This window comes from Entelurus aequoreus, linkage group LG04 (assembly GCF_033978785.1).
Source record: "Entelurus aequoreus isolate RoL-2023_Sb linkage group LG04, RoL_Eaeq_v1.1, whole genome shotgun sequence".
Lineage (NCBI taxonomy): Eukaryota > Metazoa > Chordata > Actinopteri > Syngnathiformes > Syngnathidae > Entelurus > Entelurus aequoreus.
The window spans coordinates 57,481,340-57,498,825 of NC_084734.1; the positions used below are offsets into that span (position 1 = coordinate 57,481,340).

The following is a 17,486-nucleotide window of genomic DNA, read 5'->3' on the forward strand; positions in this document are numbered from 1 at the left end:
AACAACATTGCAGTAAAAGTTTTAAAGTGATATTTTTATGATAACGGCAAAACAGGTGTTTGTGTGACGTTCTGCAGGTTCACTTCCTGTTTAGACACCTTTATGTCATATTCCTCTGAGTATAGATCTATTACTATATACCAGTCCTTCTCAATTATTTTCTGTCAAGTCGCCCCTAGGAAGAAGAAAATATTTTGCGCCCCCCACTTTCCACTGTGACTATAAATAGTATAATTTGTCTATGAAATTGTTATAAGTATACCTCTGCATAACATTGTATGCTTATTAACATTAATGGAAACAACACACACCGGTCTTTCCTCGTCTCCCACCGTGGTTACAGTGAAGTCAAGTGCTACATATGCTTCATCATATTCTGGTACTGCAAAAAAAGCATGTTCCCCAAGGTCACGCGCGCCCCACTATTTGAGAAGGATTGCTCTATACTAAGGCCCCGTTTACACTAAGCCGGATAAGGTTATCCAGGGTAAATCCCACCTAACCTTATCTGTGTCCACACACAACAATGCCACCGTTTAGGCCCCCTCCCCCCTCTGTCTGCCGGCGCAACACGACCTAGTATGCATGCGCGGAAAATGCGCACGTCATAGTCACAACCAGTGTTGCTTTGTGTGCAAGTTCTTAAATTTTACTTATCTGAACAATATCCAGTGTTGTGGTATTTCAAATAACTGGAATTCAGTGTGCTGCGGGGCCCTATTGTAGTGAATCACATCTGAGCCATCATAAATTAATCACATCTTTAATAAACACGTAAAAGTACACAATGTGACGGACATTTTACAATAATCAATCTCGGGATCTAGATATCTGGTCAGGACACTCCTCACTCTTTTGCCTTCACCTTCATTGTCCATTCGTTTTTGGTGACTTTATATTCTCTGGACCTAGACGTTGAGTGGCGGACAATAACTAATACAGTCTGCTTTGCCGGTCCAAAAGCATTCGCCGTTTTCCGTAGTCGTTCCTCGACGACCATAGGTGGGTAGAGTAGCCAGAAATTGTACTCAAGTAAGAGTACTGTTACTTTAGAGATTTATTACTCAAGTAAAAGTAAGGAGTAGTCACCCAAATATTTACTTGAGTAAAAGTAAAAAGTATGTTGTGAAAAAACTACTCAAGTACTGAGTAACTGATGAGTAACCTGTTCGTTTAATGATGACGGCAACAAATAATGCACAAATATATAAAAACCGCAATGAGCAAATTCAGAGCCAGGAATATCTCTTAAGCAACTAAAACAATAATATATATTAAATAATAATACATTAACATAAAAAAAATTAAGGCAAATTGAGCCACAATAACTTAACAGCACCATAGGATCAGTAGGCAGAGATTACAAAGGAAAATAACAAGTTAGCCTTTACGCAAACCATAAACTGATAGGTGTGGGCTGCACCTGAGAACACACTGTGCACTTCTGATTGGTGTTTGTATGCATGCTTGAGTGTGTGTGCGTGTGTGTGTGTCTCTTTCTATGAGGCAGCAGTGCGTTAATAAATGTCCCCACAAATTTGACAGTGATTCATAGCAGGGAAGCTAACATCAGCCTACGTTGACAGCCAAATATCTACTAATGTTACTTACCGCGATGTGCTTCCTCAAATTTGACGTTGACTTCATGTAAGCTTAAGCTTGTTTTTGTTTTGCCGCTGGTTTTGCCAGTGACTGCATTTGATTGGTGAAACAGAGTCAAACGTCACCAGTGACTGTATTTGATTGTTGAAACGCAGGCATGCAATAGATCCTACTTTGAAGGTCTGTCTGACAAACCAAAACAAACAAAATGTGCATTAACAGATCGATAAAAATCAGTAGCGAGTAGCTAGCTGAATGTAGATAAATGGAGCGGAGTAAAAGTAGCGTTTCTTCTCTATAAATATACTCAAGTAAAAGTAAAAGTATGTTGCATTAAAACTACTCTTAGAAGTACAATTCATCCCAAAAGTTACTCAAGTAGATGTAACGGAGTAAATGTAGCGCGTTACTACCCACCTCTGTCGACGACCAGGTAATACAAAGCACACGCTACCTTTTTTATAACATCCACGGGAGCTCGCATTGACTCTCCTTCGACAAATGGACAAAGTTTTTCGGTAAGTAGAATCACAGCTGACCTCGACATTGGAAAGTTCTCTTGCCGTCTGAGAAGTGTTGTATTCGAAATAGCTGCAATTGCTTGCTCTTAAGGTATTCATGTGTGATTTCCACAAGTGTCTGTACAGACGGAAGGAAAAATACGGGCATGTCTGGATGACTCGCCTTCATATTTCCAGTGGTTAGTTCCGAGTTACAAAACCGCTTAATTATGAAGCTGGCTGTGGCACGTTCATTCTGACGTCACTTCCTGTGTGGGGCGCGGTCTTTCTGGCGTCACTTCCTCTCCGAACTCAGTTTGTAAACGATCAATGAGTCCATACAAAGCTAAGAGCCGGAGATTCAAGAAATACACGGCGCACTTACCCGTGTAAAAAATTATCCAAGGAGGGTAACCTTAAACGATAGTTTAGTGTGGCTGAAACGGGGCTTAGGCTAAATAATTATTTGTTAAAGGGGTTATCCGGCTTAGTGTAGACATAGCCTAAGAGAGCATGCCTGTCGGTTCAATGTATACAGTTGAATATCTTAGTTACTCAGATAGTAATGTGTTTATACAAGTATAAATTGGGGTATGTTGTGTGTAATGCGAAAAAAAATTAATTGTCTCTTGTATTCATGTTAGCATTTAAGGTAGCTAGCTAGCTATTAGCGTACTCCAGTAGCACCGGTCCGTGAGTTTATCTAAGTGTGGTTATCGATCATAGTTTTACGATCATTTTAATTTAAAACGGTGTTACAAACCAATGGCAGTTTTACCTCAGTTTATCAGTAATATCATGTTTGTGTGTTCTGAGAGCAGCTGTGACTGCAGTGGAACTTAAGGATCCGTTGCTCACTGTGAAGACACATTGCGGAGATCTGTCCTGCTTTCAATAAAACACAGTGAACATGTTCACAACGTCGTCTGGGATGAGCATTCTTGACTCCAGCTGTGCTTTGATCTGTGGAGTCAGCTTTATAGTCTCATCGCACACAACTACACATCGTTACCACCGCACAATATCTATTCATTGCAGGCTTTTATAGGCCACATGAAATGCCAGATATACTGAAGGTCAAAGGTCAGTTTAACCCCTAAATTGAAGACATGGACTATCTTAACATAATCAGAATAAATAAATAGCTTCTGAAGCCTTAAATAAAAGGCATACAACTAAAATGTGTTGTGCACACAACAATGAAATAGTATTTTTCTTGATCATTCATTCATTTATTATGCTTCAATTGTATCCAGCCATTTCACAACTCCCACTTCCTTTAATCAGACTTCCTTGTGGCATTATTTATGCACCACTAATTAGCTGCAGATGGCACATATGTGACCAATCATACTGAGTTTAAGAACTTTGTCACATCTCGCTTTGATTATTTTGTGAGGACCTTTGTAAGAACACATCTTAGAATATTGGAACGTTGGTGCACCACAAAAGAGCAAAACCTTTTTTGTGTGGGAATGTGCCCCTTTCCTGTTAGAGAATAAACAGTTTGGGTGTGGCACCAAGCATTCAGACGAGACCGTAAACCGTCTTCTGAGAAAAAATTGAACAGTCAATTGAATGCACTGAGAATATAGTAATCTCATGAATGAAACATCCAAATATATTTTTTAGAAAACTTTAGTTAATCAGACCCAGTGTTGTACAGTTAGGAAATGTCATATCCTGTAGATTTTGAGCATGTTTAACATGACATGAGAAGTCAATTTTATGGACAGTTAGAAACAATATCAATACAAAATCCAGGTGTATCTATGTAATAGTATCAATGAATTTCTAATTGAGTGAAAAACTCAATGGATATTTTCTTATTCATCAGGTCATTGTATTCTCTGAACATTCAATTGATCACAACTGGACTGATAAGACGTTTGGCCTCTCATCTGAGTCGACTTCATCAGTTCATGCTCGTAGACTTAGATTGGTCCGATCTAGTCTGAGCGCTGGTATTTATACTCTAACAGGCGAAGGACGTGCTCACTACAAGAGAGCAAAATCATTCTTACCCGAGCACACACTCCTGTTAAGAGTACAGTATGCATTGTTTTGGCTTTGGCACCAGCACCTAGATTAGATCTGACCAATCTAAGCCTGCAAACCTACGAAGCCTCCTCAGATGAGAGGCCAAACTTCTTCTTAGACAAACTGAACGGTTAGTACCACTAATCGCTAGTTGGGAGCTAGCAGTACTAATTGCTAGCTGAGGTGTCCAGACTGTTGACAAGAAAAGATGTGGTGTGAATCACTATATACACAACATTATTTTAAAGAAGCTCAAGTTGGTTTATTCGTTGAATATCGCATTTGACGTTATTGATTTATTCATTCATGTTTTCTTTCTATCTGTAGATTCTATCAACAGAACCGTACAGATTCTCCTGGAGGTGGTTCCTGCTGACCAATAACTGTATGCACATCCCACATTATATACAACAAACATACATTCCTACAATAAACACGCATTCATACAATAAATACACATTAACACAATAAACACACATTCATATACGGAGCCCCTAAAGGGACATGGGAATTTTTTTTCTTTTAGACATGTATCTCGTGCACACGAGAAACTTTCTTGTGCGCACGAGAAACTTTCTCGTGGCCACGAGAAAGCATTGGATGCGTGCGCATGGTTTGAGGTGTTTGTTAAAATGGCAGTTTATGATTTAATTTGGCTGTATTTCCAACTAGGACTTTCCCCCATGTGTATTGTGGCAAAATGTGAATGCTTGATTAGTAGGTGTGAGACAAACACTTTATCTTCCTGGTTATTGTAACGCTACGTGTTTGACATTATTTAAGACTTTATCATGCCTGGGAAAGGACAGTTTTCCTCTTCTGTGGCTGTGGGGGGTGGGCGTGGCTTGCGGACCTGCTGCGAAGCGGAGTGTGCCAGTTAGTCCGATGTTGATGTGATAAAACTTCTTTCTTGATTGGAAGATACACACACAATTGTAACTGTTATTTCTTCCTGCACATAATAAATATGTACAACATGTTTGGATGTATTCATTTATGTAAAATTGTCATTAAATGTAATATTGCCTGACAAAAATTGATTCGACGTAATATTTTGATATTTACACATCGCATATTTACACACGCGCATCTCAATCAATCAATCAATGTTTATTTATATAGCCCTAAATCACAAGTGTCTCAAAGGGCTGTACAAGCCACAACGACATCCTCGGTACAGAGCCCACATACGGGCAAGGAAAAACTCACCCCAGTGGGACGTCGGTGAATGACTATGAGAAACCTTGGAGAGGACCGCATATGTGGGTAACCCTCCCCCTCTAGGGGAGACCGAAAGCAATGGATGTCGAGTGGGTCTGACATAACATTGTGAAAGTCCAGTCCACAGTGGATCCAACACATCAGCGAGAGTCCAGTCCACAGCGGGGCCAACAGGAAACCATCCCGAGCGGAGACGGGTCAGCAGCGCAGAGATGTCCCCAACCGATGCACAGGCTAGTGGTCCACCCGGGGTCCCGACTCTGGACAGCCAGCACTTCATCCATGGCCACCGGACCTATGCAACTCCCCCTCGCAAGGGACAGGGGAGAAGAGGAGAGAAGAAAACAAACGGCAGATCAACTGGTCTAAAAAAGGGGGGTCTATTTAAAGGCTAGATTATACAAATGAGTTTTAAGATGGGACTTAAATGCTTCTACTGAGGTAGCATCTCTAACTGTTACCGGGAAGGCATTCCAGAGTACTGGAGCCCGAATCGAAAACGCTCTATAGCCCGCAGACTTTTTTTTGGCTCTGGGAATCACTAATAAGCCGGAGTTCTTTGAACGCAGATTTCTTGTCGGGACATATGGTACAATACAATCGGCGAGATAGGCTGGAGCTAAACCGTGTAGTATTTTATACGTAAGTAGTAAAACCTTAAAGTCGCATCTTAAGTGCACAGGAAGCCAGTGCAGGTGAGCCAGTATAGGCGTAATATGATCAAACTTTCTTGTTTTTGTTAAAAGCCTTGCAGCCGCATTTTGTACCAACTGTAATCTTTTAATGCTAGACATAGGGAGACCCGAAAATAATACGTTACAGTAATCGAGACGAGACGTAACGATAATAATGATCTCAGCGTCGCTAGTGGACAAGATGGAACGAATTTTAGCGATATTACGGAGATGAAAGAAGGCCGTTTTAGTAACACTCTTAATGTGTGACTCAAACGAGAGAGTTGGGTCGAAGATAATACCCAGATTCTTTACCGAGTCGCCTTGTGTAATTGTTTGGTTGTCAAATGTTAAGGTGGTATTATTAAATAGATGTTGGTGTCTAGCAGGACCGATAATCAGCATTTCCGTTTTCTTAGCGTTGAGTTGCAAAAAGTTAGCGGACATCCATTGTTTAATTTCATTAAGACACGCCTCCAGCTGACTACAATCCGGCGTGTTGGTCAGCTTTAGGGGCATGTAGAGTTGAGTGTCATCAGCATAACAGTGAAAGCTAACACCGTACTTGCGTATGATGTCACCCAGCGGCAGCATGTAAATACTAAAGAGTGCAGGGCCAAGAACCGAACCCTGGGGAACTCCGCACGTTACCTTGACATAGTCCGAGGTCACATTGTTATGGGAGACGCACTGCATCCTGTCAGTAAGATAAGAGTTAAACCAAGACAAGGCTAAGTCTGACATACCAATACGTGTTTTGATACGCTCTAATAAAATATTATGATCGACGGTATCGAAAGCGGCGCTAAGATCAAGAAGCAGCAACATAGATGACGCATCAGAATCCATCGTTAGCAATAGATCATTAGTCATTTTTGCGAGGGCTGTCTCCGTAGAGTGATTTGCCCTGAAACCGGATTGAAAAGGTTCACAGAGATTGTTAGTCACTAAGTGTTCATTTAGCTGCTGTGCAACAATTTTTTCGAGAATTTTGGAAATAAACGGAAGGTGGGAGACCGGTCGGTAGTTTACCATGAGGTCAGGATCTAGGTTAGGTCTTTTCAGCAGAGGATGAATAACCGCTTTTTTGAATGCTAGGGGAACAGTGCCGGAGGAAAGTGATAAGTTTATAATATTTAACACTGATGGACCTAATAATACAAACAGTTCCTTGATAAGTTTCCCAGGAAGTGGGTCAAGTAAACATGTTGTTTGTTTTATCCCACTTACACGCTGCAATAATTCCTCTAATGTTATTTCATCAAAAATAGAGAGACTATTTTGGAGGGCAGTGTCCGTCGTATATACAGTCGTATTTGTGTTAATAGAACCCAGTTGTAGCTGGGATGCGTTGTCTTTAATCTCCTTTCTAATGAGTTAAATTTTCTTATTAAAGAAATTCATAAAATCATCTGCCGAGTGGGTGGAGCTACTGGGAGGAGTCCCTTGTTGGGTTAGCGATGCTACTGTACTAAACAGAAATTTAGGATCGTTTTTGTTGAGGCGGATGAGATTTGAGTAGTATTTAGCTTTAGCTAAGGTAAGCATGCGTTTATAAGTTATTAAACTATCACTCCATGCTTGATGGAAAACCTCAAGTTTAGTCGCACGCCATTTGCGTTCCAGTTTTCTACATGATAATTTATGAGCTTTAATTTCTTCTGTAAACCATGGGGTGCGCCTTTTAGGGGCCCTTTTTTGCTTTAGCGGTGCTATACTATCAATAATTTCGCGCAAGGCATCGTCAAAGTTGTTAGTGAGGTTATCAATAGAGCCGACATAATTTGGGAATGGTGCCATTACCGAAGGCAGTAGGTCAGCAAGAGTCATCGTTGTGGCACCATTAATGTTGCGGCCGCTATAGCAGTTATTATTATTATTAGCTTGTTGACAATGAGTCAAAACTTCAAATTTTATAAGGTAATGATCGGACATTACATTAGTATATGGAAGTATCATAACTTTGGAGGTGGTGACACCCCTGACAAGCACTAGATCTATTGTATTACCGTTGCGATGCGTGGGTTCATGTATTATTTGTGTAAGACCACAGCTATCAATTATGGTTTGGAGCGCCACGCACTGAGGGTCCGATGGGGTATTCATATGGATATTAACAGAGGTGTGGACTCGAGTCACATGACTTGGACTCGAGTCAGACTCGAGTCATGAATTTGATGACTTTAGACTCGACTTGACAAAATGTAAAGAGACTTGCAACTCGACTTAGACTTTAACATCAATGACTTGTGACTTCACTTGGACTTGAGCCTTTTGACTTGACATGACTTGCTACTTTCCCCAAAACCCAAAGCTTAAAAAGTTATTTGGGAGCGCTCCGTATCTTTCATTTTGTACGTGTGTGTCTATCTATCAGCGTGTGTGCTGCCTGTCAGCTGGTGTGCTGTCAGTACAACAGCCAATCAAATTAGTTATACGTTGTTTTCATCACACAGCATTCATCCAATCAAATTGCAGGACAACCACCGAACAAGAGTTGTCAAACAATGCGGCAGAGAGAAACAATTATGCCGAAGTTGGTTTCGTTCGGGTATATAAACTACGACTTGGTCAACAAAAAACGAATTGCGTATGCAAATCACGCAGTTCGAATATTACAGACAGAAACGCAACAACTTCCAACTTCGTTCGACATTTGAAGTTGCACAAAGAAGGGTAAGTTTTGAATGTAAGATAACGTTTATTGGCTAAGTAACATGACTTTTATTTGCTGTGTAGTTAAATCAGTGAGGCTGTAAACTCACTGCTAACGTTATAACCATAGATATGTTCTAAGGGTACGCAGCATCGAGCGCTACTGCCTACTGGCGCAGACGAGACGCGGGGCCGCCATCTTGGAGTGGTGATCCGCTCCACTCAGTGCAATTGATTTGGCAGGAGCAATGAACTGTCAGCGCATTTAATTCATTTTACCTCACTGAATACCACTGATTTTCACGCGGTTTTTTGTCATACGTGTAGCTATGATAACGGACACATGTTTTGGCGAGTTTTATTATTCATAGTTTGCTTAACAGTAATATAATATTCTTATACGCTATGAGTGACCAGACGTCCGAGATCAAAACTGGGAATATAATCCCAGAGAAGGGGGAAAAAACGGTAAGCTATTTTTAAATTGAAGAAACAATATGATTAGGTTATATATACATGCGTATATCCTACATAAACAATGTATGAATACATTAGATATCTATATATCTTAGGGACCTATAGACTGTATCTCTGTTGCTGCAGCAGCAGAGAGTTTATTCTGTCTTGACACTTTGTATTGATATTTTGTATTACATTCTTCCCTTAAATGATCATGTTTACAGTGATTGTTATGTATGTATTTTTTATGTATGTCGCTTTGGATAAAAGCGTCTGCCAAATACTTAAACATATATAAACACCTGAAAGTCATTATACCAGCTAAAACCACCAATTTGTTTCACTGGATTCAGAATAAAACCAAATGCTGTTTTACCCAACAATGTTAGTATTTGAATATTGTTACTTGAAGACTTATTCCTGGTTACAATTATACTGTTAAGAAAGTATTGTCTTATATTTTGCCTAAAATGAGAATGCATCATAATCAGTGGTGGCTGGTGAATTTTGTTTTAGGTGGGGCTGAAAGTTTGTAAACCAAACCCCTGTAGGGGCGTCATCCTCCCCCAGAAGATTTTTGTGATTTTCACATACAAATATTGAAGATCTTTGCTCCTTCTCAAATCTGTGGTAATATTATTTTCATAAAATACAACCAATAGTATGTTAATGTTTGTTTTTGCAAATGTGTTTATTTTGTAAAGGAATGAGTTAAATGTTTAAAATTGTTTAAACTATTAAAATGACTGGTTAATAGTGCTATTATGAATTGCAATGTCAGCACTATTTTTTTTCCTGCAATTTCAAATGCACTTGTTTTAATAAATAAATACAGCGTTTTAAAAGCATACACAATCTGGGTAAAAATATTAGTCTGTGGTTAAAAGGACTTGAAAGGACTCGAAACTCAAAATGCAGGACTTGGGACTCGACTTGAGACTGTCCAGTCTTGACTTTGGACTTGACTCTGGACTTGCCTGTCTTGACTCGGGACTTGACTCGAGACTTGAGGGCAAAGACTTGAGACTTACTTGTGACTTGCAAAGCAATGACTTGGTCCCACCTCTGGATATTAAAGTCCCCCATTATGATTATATTGTCGGCGTGCGTCACTAGATCAGCAACGAACTCTGACAATTCACTGATAAAGTCCGAATAGGGCCCAGGGGGGCAGTAGATAACAGCCAGGTCGAGAGGTAGCGGTGTGACAGACGTCATAGTAAGCACCACAAACGATTTATATTTATTATTTAGGTTAGGGGTAAGGTTGAAATTTTCATTGTATATTAGTGCGACACCCCCTCCCCTTTTAAGAGGACGGGCAACATGCGCATTCGTATAGTTAGGAGGAGATGCCTCATTGAGCGCAAAAAATTTGTCTGGTTTGAGCCAGGTTTCGCTAAGACCAATGACGTTAAGATTGTTGTCTCTAATGACCTCATTAACTAATAACGCCTTGGGAGACAATGATCTTATGTTTAAAAAGCCCATATTATAGGTATTGGGCTGTTTTGACGAGTTTTTGTTAAGATTATCCGTAGTGGCAATATTAACAATGTTGCCACTACTGACTAGAATACCCTTATGTGCATTACATATATCAACATCAAGTACCTACTGTACTGTTTACTTGTTGAAATACCCTTTTTAGAGCATATAATTTATATGTATATATATATATATATATATATATATATATATATATATATATATATATATATATATATATATATATATATATATATATATATATATATATATATATACAATATATACACGCACACACACTTATATACATGTATACTGTATAAGAAGAAACACACATACATATATACAGTATACATATATACACACAAACACTACATTTGACATACAAAATAACTACTATTTTTAAGAACAAGTTACAGTAATATATAATACATATATATATATATATATATATATATATATATATATATATATATATATGTATTTTATATATATATATATATATATATATATATATATATATATATATATATATATATATATATATATATATATATATATATATATAAATTATATGGGTAGATATTTGCTTCAAAAAGGGTATTTCTACAAGTAAACAGTACAGTAGGTACTTGATTTATATACAGTATATGTAATGCTAATAAGAGTATTCTATTAGGATATGCAGAGATAAGATGTGTCAAAATATTACTAGAAATACAATTTTGGCAGCAACAAAGTGGCCATTTGGGTAGATATTTGCTCTAAAAAGGGTATTTCAACAAGTAAACAGTACAGTAGGTACTTGATGTTGATATATGTAATGCACATAAGGGTGTTTTAGTCAGATGCGCGTGTGTAAATATGCGATGTGTAAATATCAAAATATTACGTCGAATCACTTTTTGTCAGGCAATATTATATTTAATGACAATTTTACATAAATGAATACATCCAAACACGTTGTACATATTTATTATGTGCAGGAAGAAATAACAGTTACAATTGTGTGTGTATCTTCCAAACAAGAAAGAAGTTTTATCACATCAACATCGGACTAACTGGCACACTCCGCTTCGCAGCAGGTCCGCAAGCCACGCCCACCCCCCACAGCCACAGAAGAGGAAAACTGTCCTTTCCCGGGCATGATAAAGTCTTAAATAATGTCAAACACGTAGCGTTACAATAACCAGGAAGATAAAGTGTTGGTCTCACACCTACTAATCAAGCATTCACATTTTGCCACAACACACATGCGGGAAAGTCCTAGTTGGAAATACAGCCAAATTAACTACTAAACTGCCATTTTAACAAACACCTCAAACCATGCGCACGCATCCAATGCTTTCTCGTGGCCACGAGAACGTTTCTCGTGCGCACGAGAAACTTTTTATTTAAAAAAAAAAAATAAAAAAAAATAAATATTATTATTCTTTTTATTTTTTTTTAAATAAAAAGTTTCTCGTGGCCACGAGAAACTTTCTCGTGCGCACGAGAAACTTTTTATTAAACCAAAAAAATATATTATTATTATTATTATTATTTTTTTTTTTTTAAAAGTTTCTCGTGCGCACGAGATACATGTCTAAAAAAAATAAATTCCTATGTCCCTTTAGGGGCTCCGTATTCATACAATAAATACATATTACAACTTCTGTGCGTAAACGGAGTCAGTGATTCTGATGCATCAGTAATAAAATACCCTGTCCTTATTAGGTATGTAGCGGTACTGGAAAGATTGCAGTATTTCAGTTTCAATAAGCTAGCAATAATGCTTTGATACCTGACAGTATCAACTGAGAACAGGGAGTACTTTCATTAGTGTAGTTTTTTTGGCACTATTTCTAAATTAATTAAAAAAACACTTTGCAGACAGTCCCAGAAAGAATACAAACAATATGATAAGGTCCATCACACATACATTATTGATGTAAATCCAAGAAGCAAGGAAACATCAATTTGTGATTTAATTTAACTAAGTTTTCCTCATGACAACTTATTACTACCATAAATATGGATACAACATTTGTGCTTAATTAGAGTACATGTGTTTATCATTAACATTACAGGCACTTAATTTGTCACACTAAGGCATTTTTCCCAAGTCATCTTTTTATTCGAGAATACTGCAATAAGATGATCTTTTTGTTACTTCTCTTGTCATTATCTGTTATGTTTACTAAGGGGGAGGTGACGGCAAACAGACATCTCCCCCTTAGTAAACATAACAGTAAGTTCCCGCCAAATGAAATATAAGGACCTGACGGCACAGTTTTTCTTTAAGCTCGTCCCCCAGTGACTTTAGCTCCGCCCCCAGTGACATTTTTTTCTTCCTCCTTTCTTTTTTCCCCTCTCACGATGGTTTTTTCTTTTCAATCCACCCTGGACAATTTTTCTAGCCCACCTCAGCAAATTCATGGACTGTTTAGCAGTGCTGTAGGGATGGAAGAATTTTCTCGTTGCCTGGACACCCTCCTCCCACCCTTAAAGACTGTTCCTCAGTCAGCAGGAAGCGTCTGGCATCTGCTTTCGGAGGGGGGGGGGGATAGTACTGGTGGCTGTGCTGGTGTGATGGCGCAGCTGCAACCAGACAGACTTCCCTCTGCCAGACTAATTCCACCTATGTTTCGCTTTTCCCAGCCGCAGCCACCAGCCCCTCGGCTAGACCCTGAGCTAGCAGCAGCCCCTCGGCTAGCCCCTGAGCTAGCACCAGCCCCATCGGCTAGCCTCCGAGCTAGCACCAGCCCCTCGACTAACCTCCGAGCTAGCACCAGCCCCTCGGCTAGCCTCCGAGCTAGCACCAGCCCCTCGGCTAGCCTCCGAGCTAGCACTAGTCCCCGAGCTAGCACTAGTCCCCAGGCTAGCCTCGGAGCTAGCACCAGTCCCCAGGATAGCCCCCGCGCCTCCACCAGCTCCCAGGCTGGCCCTGACCTTCGCCCCTCGGCCAGCAGCGCCGACCTTCGCCCCTCGGGCAGCAGCGCCGACTTCAGCACCTCGGCCAGCAGCGCCGACTATAGCACCTCGGCCAGCTCCTCCGCCTTCAGCACTTCGGCCAGCTCCTCAGCTGCCCTCCCCGTCTCCGGCTTTGACGTCCGCTGCTTCCACGCCGATGACTTCCGCTGCTGCTTCCACGCCTCAGACGTCGTCTGCTGCTGCGTCCACGCCGATTACGTCGTCTGCTGCTGCTTCCATGCCTCAGACGTCATCCTCTTCGCCTCAGACGTCTCCTCTTCGTTTCCGGCGAGACCCACCATGGCGCCACTCGCGTCTGCCTTCCCGACGGTCAAGATGGTGGCCGTTCCTTGGTCGCCCGCCTCGCCGGCCTCAGCGGCGTTCTACTCGCCGCCGCCACCAGACTCGTCCCCGGTTGGATTCGGGGACATTTGGGCCGGCGACCCACCACCAATTCACCCCTCCGCCCTCCCTTGACTTTTGTTCCTGTGCCTTTTGTGGTACGACCTGTAGGACATCTGGGAGCTGTCCATACGGAGGGGGGTACTGTTACGGCTCAGACTCCTGCCAACGCCGCTCATCCGTCTGTGCGCACCTCGGGACACGCCCACGGGTGCGCACATCCAGGGACGCGCCGCGCGCGTCTCCGCCCTGCAGCAGCCACCAGCTGCAATCACTCACTGGAAATCTGCACACCTGGGACAAATGAGGGCGAGCTGGATAAAAGACCAGTGGACCCAAGGATCAGCGCGGGAACTTAGTTTTCTCATGGTGTACCGTAAGCAACAAGCTTTATGCTCTATTCGTGTTTCCTCTCCGTGGCTTGATTTGTTCCTTGTCTTCTCCCGTGTCCCCGCAGTACCCTCCGTCGCCTGGAAAGTGAGCTGTGCGTCTCACTTTTCCCTGGATCTCCCTCTGGACTCTGACTGCCTCCTTCGTTCCTCGACTTCTCGCTCGCCCCTGGATTCTGACGCCTCTTTCTCGCCCCGGATCACCTGCCTGCCCCATGGACTGCCTCGTTTGCTCTAGTCAACAGTTGGTAACACACTTCAGCTAACTACACACATAGTCTTACACTACACACTCATTCCCTTTTGGATCTAGTTCACACTCCATTTCCTTAGTTTAGTATATTAGTATTGTTTGTTATTATTATATATATATTGATATAATAAATTAGTGAACATACTGCCCTCTGGTGTCTGTTTGCCGTCACCTCCCCCTAGTAAACCATAACATTATCCACAAAAAATGTCATTTGGAGTGCTGTTGTATATTTTACTCAACTAATGAGTACATTTTACACCTCTACAATATTACAAATATACACATTTCATTACATAGAAATGTTTTGTTTTCTTGTATTTGTTTATTAAAAACATTTTACAATTTGAGTGGATTTTGTTGGCCAAAAAGGCCTTCCAAATCAAATCAAATCAAATCAAATCAAATCAACTTTATTTATAAAGCACATTTAAAATTTACCACAGGGGTAGCCAAAGTGCTATATAATGGGCAGGTTAAAAGATAATACAAGAACCGAGCAAACACAACACAACACAAACAGAACACGATAAAAAATAAATAAATAAAATACAATAAATAAAACATAAAAACAGGTTCACAGCAGGTGTATTATGGGGCGCCATTGCAGGATGAGTATCCTGCAAAATGCAATCTTCCAAAGTCATGATGAAAATTATGAGAGTATGAGGTAGGTTTCATAATTTGTTGGACATTGCTGCGTCCGCGACGGGCATCAGGAAGTAATTGCTCTGTTGATTGCTATTCTGAATATTGCTGGGTTGGGTTTGGTTTTGGAATTGGAATTGTATTACTATGGTATTTTTGTGTATTATTTTGTTGGACTGACTAATTAAAAAGAAAAGAAAAAAGGAAGTTAGGGGGCTACGAATGGTTCCATCCTGGCAAGACGGAGTCGTTCGAGGAACTTGAAGGTGACACAGAAGAGTGAGATAGGGCGGTAGTTCTTTTGGGTAGTTTGTAGGTTTGTTTGTTTTGGCAGAGCAATGACGGTATCCTTCCGTCAGATCTTGTGTATCAACTGACGGAAGAGACATTAGGAATAGAACACCTGGAGTCAGTCTAGGCATTTCTGGCCGCAGTATAAAAATAACTCAGGTGGGATGTTATCAGGGACTTGGGCCTCTCCACTCTTTAGTTAACTGATGGCATTAGTGACTTTTTCAGCTGAGAAGAACCTCTCTTATTGATGGAGTTTATTAATAATTTGCATACAATGTGCAATGTTACATTTTTGTTTCAGAAGCTAAAACAAAGTGTGTGTTTTCTAGAAGGATGCTACTGCACTGATGTGGTCACTGTGGTCGCTATAAGCAATTTATTTAATTAATTAATTAATTTATTACAATTCAACATCCTGTGAAGCTTAGTCAAAGTCTTATTTTTCATAACAATTGAATACAAATTCAAACTGCCCTAAAATGCGTAAATAAATTACAATATGAGTAAAAGTCCATTTACATGAGGGTTGTCTCGATACAACTTTTTCACTTCCAATACGACACCAATATTGGAGCCTTAAGTATCATAGTAACAGTATGGATCCAACACGATATCAGCATAAATCATTCATACTTTTATTTTATACTGTGGAATGCTAGAAAAGGTTTGATCAAGTGAAATTAGTCAAACACAGAACAAAGGTGGGTATAAAAAACACTAACCTATTTTTTATTAATGTCTGAAATGAACTTAGCTGTCTCTAAATTTAATTGGAGGGGTAATAATATAATATAATATATCAGTATATATAATATACTGTACATATATTATGTAAATATTACGTATATATGTTATATTTCATATCGCTATATTTAGTCTATTTATACCTGCATTGTCCTTTTCATCCTTACACTTTAAATGGTAAATGGGTTGTATTTGTATAGCGCTTTTCTACCTTTTTAAGGAACTCAAAGCGCTTTGACCCTATTTCATTACATTACTATTACATTCACCCATTCACACACACACATTCACACATTCACACACTGATGGCGGGAGCTGCCATGCACGGCGTTAACCAGGCTCATCGGGAGCAAGGGTGAAGTGTCTTGCTCAAGGACACAACGGACGTGACTAGGATGATAGAAGGTGGGGATTGAACCAGTAACCCTCAGATTGCTGGCACGGTCACTCTCCCAACTGTGCCACGCCGTTTCCATCATTGTAACTGAGCTACTGTGTGGAACAATTTCCCTTGCGGATCATTAAAGTTTGTCTATGTCTAAGTCTAAGTCTAAATTGTTTTTTGGCGACACCTAATGGTCACAATAATTAATTTAAGTTGAATGATGCAGACACGTTTGTTAGTGATTACTTTCTAATACGCTTTCTGCATGTGTACGTAATATGCAACTATACTTATTGAATACTTATTTATATTGACAAACGTGTTGTTTTAGACTTCAATATTGTGCCATTAAGGACACTTATTACGTATGTCTAGCTTGTGTGCTATTGTGTGCTTAGCTGTTGTGTAGCTGCTAGCTCCTAGTAGCCTACCTTTTTTAAATGACATGACTAAATACTAGAAAAGACAAACCCAGTGTGCTTATTGGAGGACATTTAGATGTAAACAGGCTGTCCAGCTTTGCACAAGTAAACACACTTGCAGGACTGCTTGTATTGTAGTTGATATCACACATTTTACATGCAAGCACATATAATTACATAATTGTTTTTTTAACATCGGACCAAGGGTGATACCAATATCGGATAAGGGCAGCTCTAATTTACATTTTATATTTACGTCATGTTGCTTATGAGGTTAATTGGATCTTGAAATATTGGAACACTATGTAATTAATGCATTTTAAAAAGCGGGTTTCAAGCAACTCAATTTATTTGATTA

At 40.0% G+C, this 17,486-nt stretch overlaps 1 protein-coding gene across 1 annotated transcript in view; it reads left to right on the plus strand.

Moving 5' to 3' along the window:
- The window catches only part of slc7a11 (solute carrier family 7 member 11), a 55,544-nt gene extending 50,441 nt beyond the window's left edge, over window positions 1-5,103 (plus strand). Inside the window, exon 12 of the mRNA XM_062045336.1 lies at window positions 4,470-5,103. Within this exon, the coding sequence (XP_061901320.1) occupies window positions 4,470-4,525 (56 nt within the window). The 3' untranslated portion in view covers window positions 4,526-5,103. The remainder of the gene's footprint in view (window positions 1-4,469) is intronic.
- Window positions 5,104-17,486: the final 12,383 nt, after the last annotated feature.